The sequence below is a fragment of the Myxine glutinosa genome, chromosome 4, assembly GCF_964187855.1.
Source record: "Myxine glutinosa chromosome 4, kmMyxGlut1.1, whole genome shotgun sequence".
Taxonomy (NCBI): domain Eukaryota; kingdom Metazoa; phylum Chordata; class Myxini; order Myxiniformes; family Myxinidae; genus Myxine; species Myxine glutinosa.
The window spans coordinates 93,788,793-93,811,518 of record NC_136264.1 but is presented as its reverse complement, the minus strand read 5'-3'; the positions used below and the strand labels follow the sequence as shown (position 1 = coordinate 93,811,518).

The 22,726-nt window shown below is 45.4% G+C and overlaps 2 protein-coding genes across 19 annotated transcripts in view; one reads left to right on the top strand and one right to left on the bottom strand.

Annotated features, from left to right (window-relative positions):
* IMP4 (IMP U3 small nucleolar ribonucleoprotein 4) overlaps positions 1-14,491 on the bottom strand; it is a 65,499-nt gene extending 51,008 nt beyond the window's left edge. The window contains exon 1 of one of the 2 annotated variants that reach the window (XM_078776180.1): positions 14,432-14,491. In XM_078776180.1, the coding sequence (XP_078632306.1) occupies positions 14,432-14,434 (3 nt within the window). In that variant the 5' untranslated portion in view covers positions 14,435-14,491. The remainder of the gene's footprint in view (positions 1-14,431) is intronic. The other variant, XM_068112943.2, reaches the window with a different exon arrangement.
* Positions 14,492-20,361: 5,870 nt separating this feature from the next.
* Positions 20,362-22,726, top strand: part of FAM120A (family with sequence similarity 120 member A) — an 88,362-nt gene continuing 85,997 nt past the window's right edge. For all 17 annotated transcript variants that reach the window (XM_078776162.1, XM_078776157.1, XM_068112955.2 and 14 more), the window contains exons 1-2: positions 20,362-21,519; positions 21,847-22,093. In XM_078776162.1, the coding sequence (XP_078632288.1) occupies positions 21,046-21,519; positions 21,847-22,093 (721 nt within the window). In that variant the 5' untranslated portion in view covers positions 20,362-21,045. The remainder of the gene's footprint in view (positions 21,520-21,846; positions 22,094-22,726) is intronic.

Here is a 22,726-nt window from a genome sequence, read left to right as displayed (position 1 = left end):
CATGATCAGATGAGCCGATTGGAGCAGAAGAAGAGCAGCAGACATTTTCAGGGAAGTTTGTCATAACCAAATCCAGAAGAGAAGATGCTCCGTTGACTGAGATCCGGGTCGGGAAATTGACAGATTGTGTCAGTCCCAGTGAGTCGCAGAAGTCCTTTGCTGAAGAGCCATGGCTGGTGAGAGAGGTACCCACACCCAGCCAACTGGCATGGTGACAATTGAAATCACCACATATGAGGAAGAGAGAGTTGGGATGGGTAGATAGAAGTTGGTCCATATTATCAGACAGTGAGATGTAGATGGAGTCATCGCTGTTTGGTGGACGGTACAACACACATATGAACAAAAGGTGGGAGCGAAGGGGAAGCCGTAGCCAAAGGTATTCCTGGGGGTGAGGTGGAGAGAGGGCAGTGGAGGGCGAGTGAGGAAGAGAGTTTTTTTATAAAGATCGCAACCCCACCTCCAGGACGAGGCTCAGGTCTATCATACCGGAGGAGGGAGTAACCTGGGAGAGATACCAAGGCATCAGAGACATCATGAAGGAGGAAAGTTTCTGTTAAGCAGATCACATCTGGTTTGTCAGAAGCAACCTGTATGGAGAGGTCAGTCAAGTTTGAGCGAAGGCCCCGGATGTTTGAGGTCCATACCGTTAATGAAGAGGAAGGGGGAGCATCGGGTCCAGAACAGGGGGGGGAGGGGTAGGGTAAGATGTGGAAGAGGAGGAAGAGGTAGGGAGAGCTGTTGAAGGTGTGTCAGAGATTTCAGAGATTTCAGAATAGCTTGGAGAAAGGGAAGAATGGGGCGGACAAAAGGTTTGATGGAGATTGGGTGAGGCACAGTGAGGTGTTATTTGAGGAGGGGGAAGAGCGAGGCAGAAGGTTTGGGGAGATGAAGGTGAAAGTTGGAAGGGGGAAGAAGCAGGGAGGATGCTTTGAGGAGGAGGGGTGAGAGGGGAGTCTAGGAGGGGAGGAGCGAGGGAGAGTCTCGGAGGGGAGGGGTGTGGGGGGAGTTTAGGAGGGAGGGGAGGGAAGGGGCAAGGGGGGAGATTTGAAAGGGATGGGTGATGGGGAGGATTTGGAGGGGAGGGGTGAGATTGGATTTTGAAAAGTGTACGATTCATGGGAAACGAACATTTTTTGCAAAATGAGTTTGAGACCTTCGAGTCAAAAATACGTTTGAGGACACTGGAGGAGGGGTGGAGTTCTGGATAGTTTAGGGAATGTAGAAAGGAGGAACTGTAAGAGATGGTATTATATATATATTTTGGAATGAATAGATTTGGTGAGCAAGACGAAAGCATCCTTTTGTAGGAAAAGAAGAAAAGGGTGTTATAATATATGAGAGAAAATAGTTGTTCAGGGGAGAGATTATACATTTCTAGCCGCGTGATCGCGAACGAAGAACGAACGAACAAAAAGAACAACAAATAAACGAATAAGACCTGGGAAGGAAATATTTTTTTGGGGTTTTTTTTTTTTTTTTTGTGAGTACAGATATTAAACAAGGAGGTACGGGGTGAACGACTGGTACGAAACAGAGAACGAAAATAATTTCAGCGCATTCGACGAATCGCTGAGAGAAAAAACCACAAGGTCGGAGACGGTACGGTAGTCTAAGCCTACAATTGAATGACCTGAACCGAATTGAATCTGCTTGTTCTTCTCACCTTCATTTATCCAACTCATGCACAGTTTTGTCACAACTCGTCTACAACTTTTTGAAATATCACGCAATATATCACTTTTTGCCCGACCTCTCAACGATAAAGAATCACTTTAAAAATTGAAATGTTAAAAAAATTATTTTTAAAAATAAATAATGAAATAATTATCGTATCAGGATCCATATTTAGATCTTCACAAAAATCGAATAGCTTAGTCCTTGTCACACCCCCTCGAGTACAGCGGATAACAACAACAATTGTGCATTTTATGAGAAAAGCATGAAATTTCTAACATAGTTAGTGCAAACCATAAGGTTTATTTTCAGATGTGGAGGGAAGTCAGATTTGACCTCTGAGGACCGTGAGATGTCAAATCCAAAATGGCCGCAAGTCCACCGTGTCTAATGTTCAAACGCGCTTAATTTTGGAACCAAATAGAGTAGAAAAACATTATAGGTGTCATTGCCAACTAAATTGGGGATGCTCCTGATGAGCTGTGGGTTGCCTTTGGTGTCGGGTCAAGCTTTCGGTACATAGCTGTTCACGAAATGGTTGCCACATTGAATCCAACACAGTGTCTGACTCTCCCAATATTTCACGCTTTCACCGGGTGTGACACTGTATCTGCATTCGCTGGCAGAGGAAAGAAGACTGCCTGGGAAACTTGGAAGTCTTTCTTAGAGGTGAATAAAACCACCGTTTAGAGGCCATTTTTCCCCGCAAAGCGGGGGTTGGCCTTTTCGGGGACCGTGGTAGTTGTTGTTTTTTGGTCCCCTTTTTGAAGCAATGTTTTACGGCCGGATGCCCTTCCTGACGCCAACCCTTTTTGCCGCCTTCAACGACAAACAGGGAATTACCAGTGAACTGGTACTCAATTAGCCGACCTCGGAAGGATGACAGGCTGAGTCAACCCCCCTGGCATTAATTCGGCGATCGACTGAGATTCGAACCCAGGATCCTAGGATCCTAAGCCGGCACCCTAGCCGCTAGCCCAACACCAGGGATTCTGATTCTTATTCTTAGATTCTTAGATTCTGATTCTTAGAGGTGAATGATGCTTTCAATGAACTCCTAGGCATGCCAAGTGAGGTCAGTGAAGGATCAATGTTACTGCTGGAGCGATTTGTGGTGCTGATGTACGACCGAACCAGTGAGAGCACGGAAGTGAATGATGCCAGGAAGCAGCTCTTCACACAGAAGTCTAGAAGTCTAGAGAACATTCCTCCAACCCAGGCAACACTCAAGCAGCACATCAAGCGCACTTGCTACCAGGCCAACTGTTGGAACCAGGCATTGGTCATGGATCCAGAGATGCCAGACCCATCTGACTGGGGCTGGACAAAGGAGACAACTGGGTGGCAGCCTCTTTGGACCACTCTTCCTGAAGCATCAAAATCGTGCCAAAATCGATCCACTGTGGCTGCAGGAAAGGGTGCACTGGACGCTGCAAGTGTGCCAAAGCTGCACTCAAGTGTACTGCACTGTGCTTCTGTTCTGGACTTTAGATTTTGATCATTACCAATTTTCATCATTGCACTTGATTTAATGTAAGCTTTTGTGGACATACTGTGGAATCATTTCTGGTCTTTGGGTGTTCTGTACCTATCCCTGTACCTGAAAAAATTAAGTTTTAAAAGTTCAAATGAACTTTTTCCAATAGCAGTTCCAACTGCAGTATCATAAAAATAGATATTTAACGTAATTTGACCTTGACCGTGACCTACATGCATGTCCTTGAGTTCTGGCGATCTCAAAAGTATCACCAAATGAATGGGCATCCCCAATTTAGTTGGAAATGACACCTATAAGCGCGTTTGAACATTAGACCCGGTGGACTGGCGGCCATTTTGGATTTGACCTCTCACGGTGCTCAGAGGTCAAATCTGACTTCCCTCCACATCTAAAAATAAACCTTATGGTATATACTAACTATGCTAGAAATTTCATGCTTTTCTCAAAAAATGCACAATTTGTTAAAATATGAGAGCTTATCCGCTGTACTACTCCAACCTGTCCACCAAGTTGAATCCGAATCCATCCACAACGTTTTGAGATATCATGCTATATATCGGTTTTAGCTCCATCACTACTCAATGGTGACGAATCACTTTAAAAAAAATATTCCCTGATCCGAATCCGGATTCGAATCTTTGCTAAAGTTGAATCAATTAATCCTTGTCACACACCCAACCTGTCAACCAAGTTCAATCCGAATCCATCCACAACGTTTTGAGATATCATGCCATATATCAATTTTAGCCCAATCATGCAATGATGAAGAATCACTTTTAAAATTCTCTGATCCAAATCCGGATCCGGACCTTCACCAAAATCTCTATCATTTCACCTTATCAAATACCCAACCGCTCCACCAAATTTCGTCTGACTCCATCAACAACTTTTTGAGATATCCTGGTCACAAAGAGACAGGGGTGAAAGCATGCACTCCCTCCCATCTTCGGTGGCGGAGGTAATGTCCGATTGGCAGGTTCAGTTTACCTGTGTTAATGTAAAAGCTACCTCTGATGTACAACACGTGGCCTTCATTGTCAAGCAAGTTTAGAGGAAATCAGAACTTCGGGTGCAAAATCCAAGCCACCAAGTCTCCAAACCAAAGCCTTGTTGCCTCCACTACTGAAGGTGGACGGAGGTTACGTATGTATTCAACGCTCTGTATATTTGTTTGTGAGCAGGATACTTTAAAATGTTGTGGACGGATTCAGCCGAAACTTGGTGGACAGGTTGTGAGTGCGACAAGGAAGAAGTAATTAGGTTTCGCTGAAGCTACAGATACAGATATGAGAATTATTTAAGTGATTATTCACCATTGAGAAATGAGGCCAAAAACGAAATATAGCAAAATATCTCAAAATGTTGTGGACGGATTCAGACAAATCTTGGTAGATGAGTTGGTAAGGAAGCTAGGTGACAATATAAAGCTGATTAGATTTTGATTAGGGTCCAGATCCATATCCGACCTATCAGTGGAATGGATACAAAACAAACTGATCAGCCTGGCTGAGGTATACGCTCTACCGAGTGCGCTGCAGTTAGCCCATCTCCTGCGGAATAGGAGACGGGGTTTTGTAATCACTTGTGTGTGTCTGTGTGTGTGCCTGTGTGTGTGTGTCTGTGTGTGTGCCTGTGTGTGTGTGTGTCTGTGTGTGTGCCTGTGTGTGTGTGTGTCTCTGTGTGTGTGTGTGTCTGTGTGTGTCTGTGTCTATGTGTGTGTCTGTGTCTGTCTGTGTGTCTGTCTGTCTGTGTGTCTGTCTGTGTGTCTGTCTGTGTGTCTGTCTGTGTGTCTGTCTGTGTGTCTGTCTGTGTGTCTGTCTGTGTGTCTGTCTGTGTGTCTGTCTGTGTGTGTGTGTGTGTGTGTCTGTGTGTGTGTCTGTGTTGACAATTTATAGCTGTGCCAAGATTCTAATCAAAAGTGAGTGCACATACCTTTAACATATCACGCCAGTTCATATGTTTCCATACCCTCTCTCTTTAAAAGTTTGAATTCCTCAAAAAGGTAATATTATGACCGTTTTAAAAGTGGGAGGTTTGGAACCTCTGGCAATTTATTTATTGACATATAGAGTGTTGAGGTTATACACATCAAATTATGCTCTTGAAAACAATATCTGAAGTTTTATTGAAATAAAACCCCTCCCAAACAAAAATTCAATTCAAGTCACTATATTAATGAAGAGGTCCTGTGCTGTACACTGCACAGCTATGGTACTAATCTGAAAACGCTGTTAATCTTTACGTAAAAAAATTTAATACGGTGCAAAATCTGAGGACAAAAGGCACGAAAGACAAAAACATCGAGTTAATGATAAAACCAGTGTGGTGATGGGGAGTAGGGTGGAGTAGGTGGGGTTTGAGATGTGCCATATGATATTTCCTTCATCTTTTGTTACTAGGTACTCCAGCATGGAGTCTTGTCTTACCTGCAAAGGCATCTATGGTTCATTACCTGTGGTAATGCAAGAACGAATATTACATTTCCTCAAGCTATATTACCCCAAAGCAGTTTATAAATACCTTTCACAACCGAAAACTGACAATGTTACCCATGGACTTGAGGTCCCACAGGATTTTTGATTTTTTTAATTTTTTACTTTCCCCAGTTTGTGATGGTACAGTCTCTTGATTTGGAAGAAAAAAAAAATGAAATTAAAACATTAAGGTTCATGAAAAAGAACAATTTGAGGTAGAGATTTCAATGTGGGTTTAGGAAAGGACATTCCGCTGTTGACCATATTGTTTTATTGGCTAATGACATAAGGAAGTTGCTGAACAATCGTGAGCCCCTTGGGTGGTGGGGACAGGATTGAAATCATCAAGTTGGGATATATGAGAAAATTAAGCACTCAAGACAGTGCTTCCACTTCCACTCCATTCTCCTACCCCAAGCGAGTCGCAGATGAAGGGCACACCAACATGCTCTGGACTGGTACCGTGAGCCAGATATCCTGGGTTTGACTCCCGGTCTGAGTGCTTAATTTTCTCATATCCAAACTTAAGCATGAGCCCCTCTTTGGGGCATTTCTCAACATCAATAAGGCCTACGGCAGTGTGGGAAGAGGGCCTACGTTTTAAGCCTCATCAATTAGAGATCAACGGGCAGAATGTTGCGGTGGGTTACGGATTTTTTTTGGCCAACAGAACTTTTAATGAGACTACAGTAGGTCAAGTCTCATCTCCCACGTTTCAAAGTGTGAATGGCATCCTGCCGAAACGGCATGTTAGTCGTTTAAGTCCTACATCGTTTAACATTATGAATAATATTAACATCCCGTTTCATCGCAAAGATATTTGCCAATGACATCACACTGTGGATCGGGAGCAAAAACTTATCTCTTATGACTAAGAAACTTCATTCGGTTGTCTAGAAGATGGAGTCGTGAGTACAAACAACACAACAACAGGCATTTTAAGGCCATTTTCCTGCAAGAGCGGGGGTTAGCCTTGCGGTCCCCATGACCGACGATGATGACATGACTCATGACCGCCATGAGTCGTGAGTGCAAAATGGAATTCTCACAAAAGAAAATTGGGTGCCAAATGTGCAGCAAAGGGCCTCAATTTAAGTCAAGGTTTACCCGGTACATTTTGTGGAGCACACCCAGAAAGCCTCCTTTTCTAAATAGCCTTCATCCGCTTTCACTATGACTATGGCAGTCAAGCCTTCTGTGACATGGCAAAAACAAATCGTAAATAACCCGAAAAGATAATGCCTCTGGCGAATTCTTCGGCAGAGGCACAAAAACATGGAAACCATACAACCTATAAACCTGCTGCGTTTGGCTGGGAGCCTTCAGAAGCATTCCAGTTTCTGCTATCCTGGTGGAGGCTGGAGAGATGCCACTACTTTTTCGGTGGGAAGTATCTAGATTCAAATACTGGGCTAACCCATCTCAACTGGTGATAATCATCCAGTTAAAGATGTAAAGTGCCTTCAGAAAGTATTCACACCCCTTGACTTTTTCACATTTTGTTGTGGTACAGCTGGAACTTAAAATGGATTTAATTGAGATTTTATTTTTGTCACTGATCTACACATGGTACCCCATAATGTCAAAGTGGAATTTCTTTTTTTTTTGAATTTTTTACAAAATAATTTAGAATGAAAAGCTGAAATGTCTTGAATCAATAAGTATTCAACCCCTTTGCTATGACACTCCAAATTGAGCTCAGGTGCATCCAATTTCCTTTGATCATCCTTGAGATGTTTCTACAACTTGATTTGAGTCCACCTGTGGCCAATTCCATTGATTGGACATAATTTAGAAAGAAAAACACCTTTCTATACAAGGTTCCACAGTTGACAGTGCATGTTAGAGAAGAAAATCTACCATGAAGTCCAAGGAACTGTCCGTATAATTCTGAGATAGAATTGTGAGGAGGCACAGATCTGGGGAAGGGTATTTCTGGCTTTCATTATTAATTATTTTATTAAAATTTCTATTGAAAAAAATTCCATTTTGACATGATGTGTTATTATGTGTCGATCGGTGACAAAAAATAATTTCATTTCATCCATTTTAAATTCAGGCTGTAACACAACAACATGTGAAAAAGTCAAGGGTGTGAATACATTCTGAAGGCCCTGTACAGTATTTGCAAACTGTTGGGAAAACCAAGTGTCATGCAGAAATTCTGGTCCTCCTCTGTTCGGACTCACTTAAATGAAGATAGTTAAAAACGTGTTTGTCACTGTACCTTTCAATCCATTGAATATACTAGGGCATGCCCGTACTATATATATAGGACGTGCCCGTAAGTGCGTGATGTTACCGTACAATGAATGTATCGTCCCGACGCCGCAGCTCGGATGGCGCTGCAGTTAATCGGGCCCCCAAATTCCTCATCGACGATAACTAAACAATATATTATATGAATCGCACCGTACATACCTCCTTCTAGATCTTGTTCTTGTCTTGATATACTCACTCAGGCTCACTCTATCATGACTGAGTCCTCCCAGCTCCTCCAAATGGCGCCCGCTAGCCGCTACGTAAGTCCGGAAGTGACGTCCTCATTTGACTGTCCGGAAGGTCGCAAATCGCAGTTACGATGAATCGCAAATTAGTTTTAATTAGTTTTAAAACATAGTTTAACGGCAACATAGTTTGCCGACGGGAAATAAATGAATACGCTCTCAAATGTGCCATCCGAGGCAGAGTCTGTTCGCCACGTTCGGCACACGTGATAGCTCGCTGCTCTCTGATTGGTTGAATCGTTTTTTGGACATAGCTCGGTAACTACTTCTGCGATTAATTTAAAACCTTGAAAAGGCACATCCTCGGGTCCCCAGCAATATACCTGGCAAGTTTCAAGTATATCGGACCGGTAGTTGTCGAGAAACAGCGGTCACAGACAAACATACAAACAAACATACACACAGAGATTACTGGAATTATAGATAGATAGAGGCAATTGCCCCTCCTCCGCCAAGAACCCTGAGATCTTGAGATAGAACTCAAGACCCTGACATCTCAGGCCAGCCACCTTAACAGTTAAGCCAACACCAGGCTTCTCATTGGAACAATCAATAGGAATAGTCCAGCGGAAAAGGTGCCAACAGGTGATAAAATATATTGTCGCGCGATTTCCCCTTGGTTAAGACCGGGAATCGCGTATGGCCAAAACGAGCTTTAATGGAGGCGTTTATCCAATCGATGGCGGATCATACACGAGCCGGGATGAACTATGCCAACTTACCTTTACGGCTGCAGGAGTTGGTGCATCCATTGATTGGACATAATTGATTTATTACGTGATTTATTTATTACGGACATAATTGAGTGATTTATTATTATTGATTGGAAATTAATAAATCAAACCAAACACGGATTTTAAAATGTACAACAAAGAAATATTTATTACGGAACCCGAGAACAATGGAACGCGACGATAAAAACTAAATCCTAAATTGGGACATTCCCGTACAGACTGCAGATACGAGACAAATGGAAGGATAATAAAATAAATGTCTCGTCGTGTTGTGGAATGTGGTGCGTCTTATCTGTCTCGATGTGTAACGTCCGTCGTCCAACGCGGCTCAGGTTGGCGCGAAGAGAGGCCTCGATGCGCCCCCGTTCGGCGCTGTTCTGTAAAACGTCCACGTCCGCTGGGCCGCGGCAGGCCTCGCGTCCCCGCGTGAAGCGAACGTGCAACACGCCTCCGCAGCCGTGCCATGTCCTCCTCGGGTTCGGCACGGCCCTCCGATGCACCCAATGTTCGTGGCGAGCGAGTCGCAGATGAAAGGACCAAACGAGCAGGGCGAGGGCAGAAGGAAGGTCTGGGAAGGCAGAAGCCAAAGCGCGAAGAAAGGTCGAGACGGAGGTCCAGGCAGGATGGATCCAGGAACGAGAAGGGAAAAAGTTGGCACACCAACGTTCACCAGCAAAGTCCGGACCAAAGTGACAAAATGTCCGCCGCTCCAAGTCTCTTGTTCGGCGTGCTCTGACGTCATCCGTGACTCTTCTCGAATCTTCCGATCTCCTCCCACCAGTCGTGCGACCCGCCCACCAAACCCTCGGTGTCCATTCATCGCGCGGTGGGCATGGCCCCAGCCTGCCTTGTACGATGTTCCATCGCCATGGTAGCGTACTGCGCGGCCGCTCCCCGTTGGTTTTTCCGGTCAGTCATTGTAAGGGGGGGGGGGGGGGGGGATTTAATTAGTGTGTGCACTAATAATAATAATAATAATGCATTTATTTTATATAGCGCTTTTCAGGAAGCCCAAAGACGCTTTGACAGAGTGCAAAACATAATGCATAGCAAAACATAAAGACAATTGCAAAAAAGAAGAATCAATAGGGAAATATTCAAAGCACAAAGGAGGGAGAAAGAGAGGAGATAGTCAGGGGTTAGATGCTGTGGGTTAAATGTTGAATGCAGTGTTGAACAGGTGGGTCTTGAGTGATGTTTTGAATGTGGTGAGTGAGGAGAAGTCTCTGATGGTGTGAGGTAGTGAGTTCCAGAGGGTGGGAGCAGCGATGGAGAAGGCCCTGTCCCCCCCAGGATCTAAATTTGGTCCGGATGGGGGGGGGGTCAGGAGGTTGGTACCAGCAGAGCGGAGGTTGCGGGTGGGAGTGTGTCTGGAGAGGAGGTCAGCCAGGTAGGATGGGGCCAGGTTATGGAGGGCTTTGTAGGTCAAGAGGAGGATTTTGTACTGGATTCTCTGGGAGATGGGGAGCCAGTGAAGCTTGTAAAGGACGGGGGTGATGTGGTCACGGGTCCGGGAATGGGTGAGTAGACGGGCAGCGGAGTTCTGAATGTATTGGAGTTTATTGGTGATTGTTGAGGGTGAACCATAAAGGAGGCTATTGCAGTAGTCCAGACGGGAAGTGATGAAGGCGTGGATGAGGGTTTCTGCAGCCACGGAGGAGAGGGATGGACGGAGACGGGCGATGTTTTTCAGGTGAAAGAAGGCTGTCTTTGTGATCTGTTTAGTGTATTTGTCGAAGGAGAGGGTTTGGTCAAAGATGATGCCAAGATTCCGGATGTGAGGGGAGGTGGATACTGGAAAACCGTCGATGTTGAGGGCAAAGTTATGGGTGGACTTGGTGAGCGTTTTTGGGCCAATGATGATTATTTCAGATTTATCACAGTTAAGTTTGAGGAAGTTGATTTGAAGCCAGGATTTTATTTCAGTGATGCAGTTTGTCAGGATAGAGTGGGTGGCGGTGGAGATGGACTTGGTGGAGATGAAAAGCTGGATGTCATCGGCGAAGCAGTGGAATTGGAGACCATGACGGCGGATTAAGTGACCGAGGGGGGACAGGTAAAGGATGAAGAGGAGGGGGCCAAGAACTGAACCTTGGGGGACACCGTGGGGGAGGGGAGCAGTGGGGGATTTGCAGTTATTGATGGAGATGAACTGACGTCTGTCAGAGAGGTATGATTTAATCCAAGAGAGGGCAGTGCCGGTAATGTTAAAGGTGGTTTCAAGTCGGGTGAGGAGGATGGTGTGATCGATGGTGTCAAAGGCGGCGCTGAGGTCGAGGAGGATGAGAATGTTGAGGTTGCCAGCGTCAGAGGAGAGGAGAAGGTCGTTGGTGATTTTGAGGAGAGCAGTTTCAGTACTGTGGTTGGAGCGGAATCCGGATTGGAATGTTTCATACAGGTTATTGGCAGAGAGGTGATGTTTGAGTTGAGTGGCTACAGCGCGTTCCAAAACCTTTGACAGAAAGGGTAGGTTGGAGATGGGTCTGAAGTTATTTAGGGTGTCAGGGTTTAGTCCAGGTTTTTTCAGAATGGGGGTAACAGCAGCAATTTTGAGGGATGGTGGGACGATGCCTGTAGACAGGGAGGAGTTTATTGTTGCAATGATAAGTGGAGAGAGAGCAGGAAGGGAGGCCTTGACAAAGCTGGAGGGGATGGGGTCAAGAGTGCAGGTGGCAGTTTTCATTCCGATGAGGAGTTCAGAGAGGTCAGTAGGGGAGACTGGGGAGAATTGAGACAGGGGATGGCAGGATAAGGGGGGGCAGGTGGTTTGAGGGGGAGCGGGTGCGGCGGTGGTCAAGCTGTTGTAAATGTTTTCAATTTTGCGTTGGATGAATGAAAGGAAGGAGATGCAGTTGTCTATTGTGAATGACTGGGTGGTGGTGTTCAGGGGGCTGAGGAGTTTGTTTATTGTAGAGAAGAGTGCTTTTGGGTTTCCGGAGCCAGAGTGGATAATTTGAGAGTAGTAGGCGGAGCGGGCGCGGGAGAGGGCATCTTTATAGTGTTGTATGTGGTCCTTGTAGGCCTGGGAGTGAACTGTGAGACCTGTTTTATTGCGGAGTCTTTCAAGTTGGCGAGCACGAGTTTTCATCAGGCGGAGTTCAGGGGTAAACCAGGGAGCAGAATGGGTGAAAGAAACTGTTTTGGTTTTTATAGGCGCAAGTTGGTCAAGGCAGGAGGAGAGAGTGTGGTTGTAGTAGTCAGTGAGGTCAGAAGGGGTGTGGAGGTCAACGAAGGGAGAAGTCGGCATTTTTTCAGAGAGGGTCGATGAGAATGAGGCAGGTGAAAGAAGTGTCTATAAGAGTGTGTTGCCATAAGAGACACAGGTATGTTCACAGAGGGAACGACACACAATGGAGTTAGCATATTCCATAATTCTAGTTACCAAGCCCCGCCCCCTCGTGGTGGGGACACTGATACGCAGCTTACTCCGACATATGGGCTACAGGTCCCTGACTTACATCGAGGTGGTTCTAGCTACCCACGACAGATGAAGCATGATACCTACACAGATCTATCTACATCTAGATATCCCCTTACCCCAAATTCATAACAATATTCATAAGATTTAGGGGCAGTCCATGCACGTCTATTCTGATGGTTCCAAAGATCCTAAATCCGAGAAAACAGCTGTTGCAATATACATCCATTCTTTAAGGTGGTAAAATCCATTAGGTCAACTCACTCTATTTCTGTATTCTCAACTGAACTTTTTGCCTATTAGGGAAATGGGAATCTGTCATATTGGTCTTGAGGATGTATTTACCGATTGAGGCACAAGTATCCTCGACTCTGGAAATTATAACCAAAAATTGTTAAATAAACGGGAAAACACACAAAGTTTGAGGCTAGAAAGCTCCCTTTATTTATACTATTGTTTGCTTATTTTGGCTTAGCGGTTAGGGTGTCGGCTTGGTGTCCGAGGATCCTGGGTTTGAATCCCGGTCGATCACTGAATTAACGCCAGGGGGTTGACTCAGCCTGTCATCCTTCCGAGGTCGGCAAATCGAGTACCAGTTCACTGGTAATTCCCTGTGTGTTGCAAGAGGTGACTAACAGGGTTGGTGGCAGGAAGGGCATCCGGCCATGAAACATTGCTTCAAAAAGGGGACCACGGTGGCCAAAAAAGGCCAACCCCTGCTCTGCGGGGGAAAATGGCCTCTAAAGGCGGTTCCTTTTGCTTGTTTTGGTGTGTGGCATATATATATATATAGCCTTGCGGTTAGAAAGCTGTCAGTTATATTTCAAAGAAGAAGAAGAAGACGTTTGAAAACCAGAAAATACCAAGTCCAGCGACAAAGCTTAATTGGAAAGAATGCAGAGAAAATGAAAAAGGGGAACTACCAGAGTAAGGTAATGTTAACAGTTAACACAATCATCAATGTTCCAGATTCTTCACAGAGCGCCGGTGCTACCCATGCACTCCAGTGGCAAAGATTACAATGGGTGGTTTGCCATTGCCTGCCCAGCACAGGGGGTGTGTTCCAGTACAAATCAGCTTGCTGTCGCTCGTCAAGCCAGCCGTTTGGTTGGAGTGCTTGAGCCACTTGGCGACGTTCTACAAGCTGATTGGTAATGGAACACACCCCTGGAATTCGTAATTTGTTCAGCGTGCTGGTGATAACTCTCCTACTCTTCACAAAAGACAAGGTGAGACCTTTAAGGTCTACCAAGAACCAGTGCAGGCAGACGGGTGCAGCTAAACGTCTTTCCGATGGATGGACACACACACACACACACACACACACACACACACACACACACACACACACACACACACACACACACACACACACACACACACACACACACACACACACACACACACACACACACACACACACACACACACACACACACACGATTCAAATTTAGGATAGACAGCTATATATACACACACACACTTTTACATTTGCACACACACATTAGAATGGATTCAAATTTAGGATAGACAGCTACACACACACACACACACACACACACACACACACACACACACACACACACACACACACACACACACACACACACACACACACACACACACACACACACACACACACACACACACCTCGTTTTTTCATTTCTGTTCCTCACAATTCTATCCCTCTTTCTTACACACACACACACACACACACACACACACACACACACACACACACACACACACACACACACACACACACACACACACACACACACACACACACACACACACACGATTCAAATTTAGGATAGACAGCCAGACACACACCAACACACACTTTTACATTTGCACACACACATTAGAATGGATTCAAATTTAGGATAGACAGCTAGCCAGAGACCTGAGACAGAGAGACACACACACACACACACACACACACACACACACACACACACACACACACACACACACACACACACACACACACACACACACACACACACACACACACACACACACACACACACACACACACACACCTCTAAATTATCCTCCGAACACTTCACGTCAGTAAATAACTTTAAAACGTTGTTTTGCACTGTACACCGCCCGCTTACCATGTTGCGCGTCACCCAAATCCTCGTGGTACAAGCACAACTTACTCCAAAAGGCCTCAATTTAATACGAGGCTTTTTTAAATTTTATTTTATATTTTTTTGCGTTTTAGTTATCTTATGCATAGATAGTAGAAATTACTCTTGTGAATGCACGTCTGTCCTATTTAAACACCAAGATTCGCTAAAGAATGGGAAGCCAGTCTCGCTGAAAAGAAATACATTTATACATCATTATCTTCGAACTGCGCAATGTTTGTAATTTTGGGAATTACCGGGCAGAAAATGAGAAAAGAGAGCAGACTGGCAGAGCACAAACAAACAAAAGCTTTATTCAATTTACTTAACAGTAATCCCCCGTCATAGTGAAAGAGAAATATATAACAAACAAAACGTCCCAGTTTTTCGGCCAAGCTGTTCGTGCTTTACCTAAAAATCATCAGGCAGTTCTTTTCTTTTTATAGCTCCACGGCCAACACCCATTATCAGGGTGAATCCTTCTCATTGTGATACAAGCATGACATTTGGCAGTTATGCTCTTATGTTGATCCTCTTTAAATCCAGCCGATTAGCCAACTTGAAAATTAACCAAAATGTGTCATAAACTTTTAATATTGAATTTAGGACGTACAAGTATCAATACAAAATCACAGAACTACATATTATCTATAAGAGGTGCCATAGTTAAAATTTTCAATTTAACCTATAAATTAAGATTAATTTACATTTTTAACGACCTCATTGTACAGTGGCCATTTATTGTGTTTTTGCTTCTTTGGCATCCCATCCTTTTTGTTGTTGTCAAATACATTTTATAAATCTGAATTGGTCTACGGGTGGATCCTGTTCGCTCTGACGGTTTTGTCTGGTTGCTCCGTAAACCCTGTTAGAGGTGAATTAGTCTGGAGAAGTCACGTCACGCGCTTAATGGTTCACTCAGGCCTGATAAGATAGACCACGTGATTGCCTATCAACACAGCACTCGCTCATGTCGAGGACCTCGAATGTGCACGGTAACAAGGCTGTCGACGTGGGAATCCGGAGGAAGTCGCTTACAGGAAGTGGAGTGGTCATTTTGACACGACTCACCGGATTCAAACTGGTCAACCGGGATGGTCTGGCTACTGTAGCATTGGTGTCAATTGAGTGGGACTCGTGCCCCAGGAACAGGAGATTTAAGCCTGAAAGCCAAATTACGGAACAGGCGCCGAGCGCTTTTTTTGACCCACCAAGACAAACAAGTCAAGACAAAACAGACAAAACCATGAGGGGCTGAATCTGCTAGACGCCACCGTGACCCAGATTGATATTAGTGATGGGCAGACGATTCCGGGACAACCCAGTCAATAATAAGTTAATATAAGTGAGGTTGAAAGGGCATCCAGTGAACACCACCATCATTCAGATTTCTGTGGCAACTCCTGCAGCAAATGAAGAAAATGTGGAGGAGTTTTATGGAAGGTTGCAGGAACTGGAAGAACAGGTGACCAAAGGAGATGCTTTCATTGTCATGCGATTCTGGAATGCAAAAATTGGAGAAGCAGGACCAACGATGACCAATTATTGCATGAAAGCATGGGCTTGGTATCCAAAATGAGCCAGGGAAGCGAATGCTGGAGCTCTGGGTGAGGATTGAGCTAGTAATTGCAAACACATGGCTCAAACAACCCATGCGTAGATTGTACACATTGTCTACACTTGATGGGCATCAGGGAAATCAGATAGAGTACATTCTATAACCAACAGCATATGGAGATGTGTTGTGCAATCTGCCAATATTCTGCCAGGTGCAGACTGTGCTACAGATCATGAACTCCTTGTGGCAAAACAAGGAGTCTTATTGAGAATGGTGAAAAAAATCATCAAAAAAGACCAGAAAAATAATCTAAACAATATGCAAATAGAAAGAGCACACAGATTACTGACCCTCGCCAGTACCGTACTTTTTGTGAAGTTTGTTTTGTGTGGAAAGGGTGTACTAAATTAAAGATCATTGATTGCAAATGTAAGGTTTGAATGGTGTGGTTGTAAAGGTCAAATGGTCTGAAGATCTAAGGGTCAAAAGGCGAAAAGGTCTGAAAAGGTCAAAATATGAAAAGGTCTGAAAAGGTTGAAAAATCAGAAAAGGTCAAAATTGGTCTCAAAGGTTGAAATGGTTTAACGTATCTTTGTGACACTCTGACCTTTATGTTGGGTCTTAAAGGGTTTTAAAACGTCCAAGGGGTCTAAAGGGTCTTATATATGAATGAATGAATGATCGTTTTAAGGCCATTTTTCCTCTCTGGAGCAGGGGTTAGCCTTGCGGGCCCCAGGACAATCATGGTTCCCTGTTTGAGGCAATGTTTTTATGGCCGGATGCCCTTCCTGACGCCAACCCTTAGTCGCCTCTTACGATGTGCAGGGATACGGTTTACCTATTCTAAATCGAGGTACGTACCGGGATCATTCATCCCAGCAAGCTGGTACTCAATTTGCCGACCTCGGAAGGATGACAGGCTGAGTCAACCCCCCTGGCGTTAATTCAGCGATCGACGGGGATTCGAACACAGGATCCTAGAATCCCAAGCCTGCGCCCAAACCGCTAATCCAAAACCAGGCTTAGCGAGATCTTACCGGTCTTAAACACCGGTCTTAAAACATCTAAAAACGGTCTAAAGGTCAAAGGGGTCTAAAGGGTATTAAAAGGTCAGAAAAGCGTGAAGGTCTAAAGGTCTAAAAGGTTGGAAAGTAGTCTCAAGGGCCCTAAGGGTTCTGAAGTGTCTTAGGGGGTTAAGAGAGTCTATAGCCTATATAGGGTCCACAGGATCTTATAAGCGTTTTAAGGTTCTTTGGTTCCAAAAGGTCGAACAGGATCTAAAGTGTTTTAGGTATCTTAAGGATCTTAAGAATTTGAGGGGACTTAAGGGTCTGAAGAGCCTTATATGTATGGTCCAGGGGGTCTTAAAGGGTCTTAGCAGCCTTAGGGGTGTTAAAGGTACGAGCAACGGTACCCGCCCTATGGGCGGGGCTTCAATTGGGAGGCCCAAATGAAAAGGCAAAATATCAGAAGTTGAAGGTTTTTTTATTTTAAACGATTCATATAAACATCCGTTGAATCATATCACACGCAAATCATGAAAATCTAAACAGTACATGGCGCCCATTTTGAAAAAGGATTGAATTCTGCAAAACGGATGCGGCCGCTACACGTCTTTCTCAGTCACACGTTTGTGTGTGAAGAGTGTGCGCCGAATCTGTAACACTGAGAGAGAGAGAGAGAGAGAGAGAGAGAGAGAGAGAGAGAGAGAGAGAGAGAGAGAGAGAGAGAGAGAGAAAGGAGAGAGAGAGAAAGAGAGAAAGAGAGAGAAAGAGAGAGAGAAAGAGAGAGAAAGAGAGAGAAAGAGAGAGAAAGAGAGAGAAAGAGAGAGAAAGAGAGAGAAAGAGAGAAAGAGAGAAAGAGAGAGAGAGAGAGAGAGAGAGAGAGAGAGAGAGAGAGAGAGAGAGAGAGAGAGAGAGAGAGAGAGAGAGAGTTATTGACACAATATTTTGAAGCAAACACAGTATTGAGGCATTCGGCCTTCTCACGAGCGGAGTCAGCTCTGGTTCCATTTGAAGTGAGGGAAGTGATGGAATAGGAACATACATCAGACAGACACAGACCACAAGGTGCCCCCAGATTTTAGAGGAGGGAGACAAGTTTGAAAGCTCATTCTTGAGGTTGGATAGATGGTTGTTTTCTGGCTCTCATGAGAGTGGACATATTTGTTGCGGCCTTTGTGGAATTATCTGAGGTTATGTTCAGTCTGATTTTTAGTATGGCAGATAGGTGCAGGAATTGTGCCTTTGAAGATACAAGCATGGCATTTGGCACACAGTCAGAGTATGCCCTAAGAAAGATATTTGGCTATAGGGCCATCGCAAATTTGTCCTTTTTTGATAAATGGCCGCCATTGTTGTCACAGGACAAATCTGCGATGGCCCTATAGCCAAATATCTTCCTTAGGGCATACTCTAACTGAATATCTTCCTTAGTGCTTGTATCATCAGTCACAATTCTCCCAAATATTTCACCTATCTGCCGTACTATTTACTTCCAGGAGGAAAATGCAAGTTGTTTTAAAGCAACTGCCTCACCACAGGATTCCAGCCTACCAAGGGTGGGAGGATGGGTAAGACAACTGAAGATGAGATGGGATGAATCTGTGCATAAAGGGGGGGCATGTTTTTGTGGAAGAATTTCCAGGCTAAATTAATTCTGGTGCGGTCGTGCGATGGCTACTTGTAGTCTCTGCCACTGAGTGTCTGAGTGTCTGAGTGGATTGTCAGACTCACCGGCGCTGAGGCTGTTCTCTGACAATGACCAGAGAGATGTTGACTTTCACGAGCACGTGATAAGATTAACCAATTGTGGCAGACGAAGGGCAAGATACAAATGTGGGGAAGTTCCTCATAACCAAATCCAGAAGGGAATATTTGTCATTGCCAGAAATCCGGGTGGGAATGTTTACTGATGGAGTCAGTCCTATAGGGTTACAGAAGTCCTTTGCAGAAGTGCCATGGTGATTCCTCGATGTCTGTAACGTCCCTCGGATGGACTTTAAACGGGCGTCCTATCTACCAACATTAGTTGGTGGACATCACGAAGGATACCGTGGGATCTTTAAAGTAAAGAGTAGGTGAGGTATCGCCGGCACTCTGGACAAATCCCAAATTCCTGCCATAACCTAGACCTAGAGAGAGCCATCAGCAAATGCAAAAAAACAAATAATCAAATTCATCAGCAAACATCAAAAAAGCATCAGTGAGGTTAAATTCTTGCCATCAGCGGGACAGCCACGCCCTCAGCCAATGATGCTTCCTCACCGCCTTGTGCTGCAAAAGAACGAAGAAGAAGAAGCAAAATGAGGTATGCCAAGTGAAGAAGAGGCAAACGTTGTACGTACTGGATGCACGGGGTAAAGGCTGCAACTAAAAGCTGTCCCTGCCAGGGCTTATGGAAGCAATGCAGGATGGGTATGTTTGGAGAAATCTGATCATGAATGTCACCAGAAGTCAGACACGACTTGACCACGTTTCAATGTCAGTGAATGTCAGTTTTCAATGCCAGTCAGTGGATAACTCACGTTTCAATGGTACGTAATTAATAGACCTACGTTCTGTGTCGACAGACAACCAAGCAAATGGAGCCAAATACAATCCCCTGTCCTCTGGCGAATGTAATAAACCAATTATAGCCAAACGTACGAGAATGCAACCTTGAAAAACAGAAGTTATAATTGATCAGAAATTTGCTTGGAAATAAAAACAAGACTTTTGGAGATCGATTTACTTTTTGAAACTTTTGGACAAACTTTTGGACACGAAGCTGAAGTGCAGAGTATTTCAAATGACTTCGCATGTGAACTGTTAGGAAAAGCCTCGTTGACCAATCCAAAGGCAGATGAAGCATATTTTGAGGCAGATTTATTTTCACGATTGAAGGATCTTCCTCAATATCAGGAGGGAGAGAGAAAACGGAGTGCAAGCATGATCGTACGTTTGGAGGTCATCCATGATCCACTATGTACAACCACGCGAGCATTTCATCATCATCATCATGGACAACGTTGCTTTTTGAACTTTCCACGCTTAACGTATCAATCCACGGAAGGAAAACTGTTTTTATGGGGGTTACGTTGTTTTGGATTTCGGGTATGAGTCGCCATATAGAGGTTGAGGCTGAGAGCAAGGGGTCAATGTGGACGTCGTGGGGTCCACATACATATATATATATATTTGTGGGTGATGGAAAAGGGAGCGATCTGTTTGCTTTTAAATTGCTTTACGATCGTCGTTCAGAATTTTTTTCCCCCCAAAAAAACAATACGCCAAAAGAAATCGTCCGAGATCGTCCAATCACCGCCGGGCGTGGGCACACGTGCTCGTGCGTGTCCACGTGTCCGATCGCGCGCGTTGTCCGCGCATGCGCGCTCGTGGCGGCGCCGACAAGATGGCGGCGGGCGGCAGGGCTTCGCACATGGTGGCGGCTGATGCGGCCTCGGCCTGCTGCTGAGGGCGTCGTCGGCCCAGTCCAGCACAGCCCAGCACCCAGCCCGTGGCCATGGGTAGGACCTAAACGCTGCTTTCTCTCGCAGTGACACCGAGCGACGGCTCTTCCGCGCCCGACGGCAACAAGCGTGGTTTGTTGAGAGACAAACGACTTGATCTCTCTCGTTCGCTCTGGTCCTCCATAATCCGACGTTTCCTTTCCACACATCTGTGTGTCTCCTCGTACAACGAACGCTTGCTGAAACTTTCCCTCTCCCCTTCTCCCCAACATTTCCCCTTTTTACTTTCACTTTTAGGAATTTTTTTCCCCCTCTTTCCCTTGACCCGTCGTTCCTTTTCCCGATTTTTTTTTTTTGTTGCTGGCACGGAAGTTACGCCCGAGGATTTTGGGACCGGTAAAGGAAGAGGAAAAAAAAAAAAAAAAAGGAGGAAGGAGCAAAGTGCGCCGACGAATCGACGAGGGCAAAAAGTGTGGCAAATACGGGTGCAATCGCCAAGGGTGGGGGGGAGTACCAGCCTAGCAACAGGAGAGCCGGTAACCATAACGACCGCACGAGGCCACGTCGGCAAGCTCGCCCCACGTGCTCGTCATGGGCATCCAAGGGCTGCAGGAGTTCGTGGAGCAGCACTGTCCCGGCGCCGTGGTTCCGGTGGAGCTGCAGCGGCTCGCCCGGGGTAGCCTCGTCGGTGCGGGCAGGAACAGACCCCCGCAGTGCCCCCTGCGCCTGGTCATCGACGCCGAGAACTGTCTGCCTCGTCTTTACGGCGGATACTTCACCGATTGGGTGAGCGGCGGACAATGGAATCAGATGCTGCTCTTCCTGTCGGCGCTCAGCAGGTCGTGCGCGCAGGCCAACATCGAGCTGGTGGTGTTCTTCAACGGGGCCCTGGAGAAAGGTCGTCTGCACGAGTGGGTGAAGCGCCAGGCGAACGAACGCCAGAGCTCCCAGCACATCGTGGCGCACGTGCAGAACAAGGGCACGCCTCCTCCAAAGGTCTGGTTCATTCCACCTGTCGCGCTCTCGCACTTTGTCCGACTCGCCTTGCTCCGCTTCAGGGTGAAGGTGAGGTCCGCTTCGTGGGGGGACCAAAATGTTCTATGAAGTGGGGGTTTTAAAGGATTGCTCCTTGAGCATGATCGTGAATGTCTGGATGTGATGAACTGTCAAAATGGATTCTCCGTCGTGTTTGTCTTGCCTCAAAATGTGACTTTTCTGGTGGTATGTTGGAACTTTTGTTTGGTGACCTGTTTGACCTTTTGCCATTCGTGTGGCATGTCCACATAATTGATGAATCACGTGGTCTATTGTTTAATATTTGCCATTTTTTAAGGTTGTAATGCTGCTCCGATCGATTCTCTTACCTGCTGTGCGTGTTCCCCTTCCGAAAAGGTGGCCCAAAGTATCAATGACCACCATCTGGAGGTGATAAGGTTCTGCAAGGAAAGTGGCTTTCATGGTTTGGTGGCCCAGGATGCAGACTACGCTGCGTTTTGCCCCCCGCACTATTTTGGGGCCTCGTCTCTCAAGTTGAGCCGTAATGGGAAGAACCTCACGGCAAGCGAGTTCTTGCTCCCTGAAGTTGCCAGAGCCCTCGACCTGCCACTCGAGCGCTTCCCTGTGTTTGCTGCGTTGCTGGGTGCGTGGTCGGAATCTGTCGGCGCTCAGTAGTCCCAGGGGTTGAGTCTGGAAGTAAATTGTTGAGGAAGTGGTGCAGGCGTTGTGCTGGGTGTTTCGATGAGACCGGGTTAACGTGACTATCGTTGCACAAATAAGAGTTGTGTAAATTTTCTGGATTGTCCTTGAAATGCAAATGTTTACGTTAACGCTTGTAGGTTTCTTGGGGGTTTTAATTTTGGTTTGAGTTTCAAAGGGCAAGGGTAGAACTGATATTGCAAGATACCATATAAACGTTTTATGAGAAAGATGCTAATGTTTTGAAATCGTCGTTGTACGTCGTCATTATCCCCGTTACAGTAGCAGCATTTTTTTTTTTTTTTTTTTGTTAATGGATATCATGCCAGACAAGGCATACAGCCACTCGAGGTAAGGGGCTTAGAGAAAGTTAGAAAAATATACGGATAAAGCAAAACAGAAATAAATAAAAAACATTAAAAAAACAAAAACATCCAAGACACAGGAAGTAGCAGAGGTTGGGTAAAATGCAATTAAACCTCAAAGATGGAGGAAGTACGAATTGACATTCCTCTTAAAGCCGTGTGCATATCGTAGGATAATGGGAAGCATGTTACAGGAATGAGCATGTTACAGG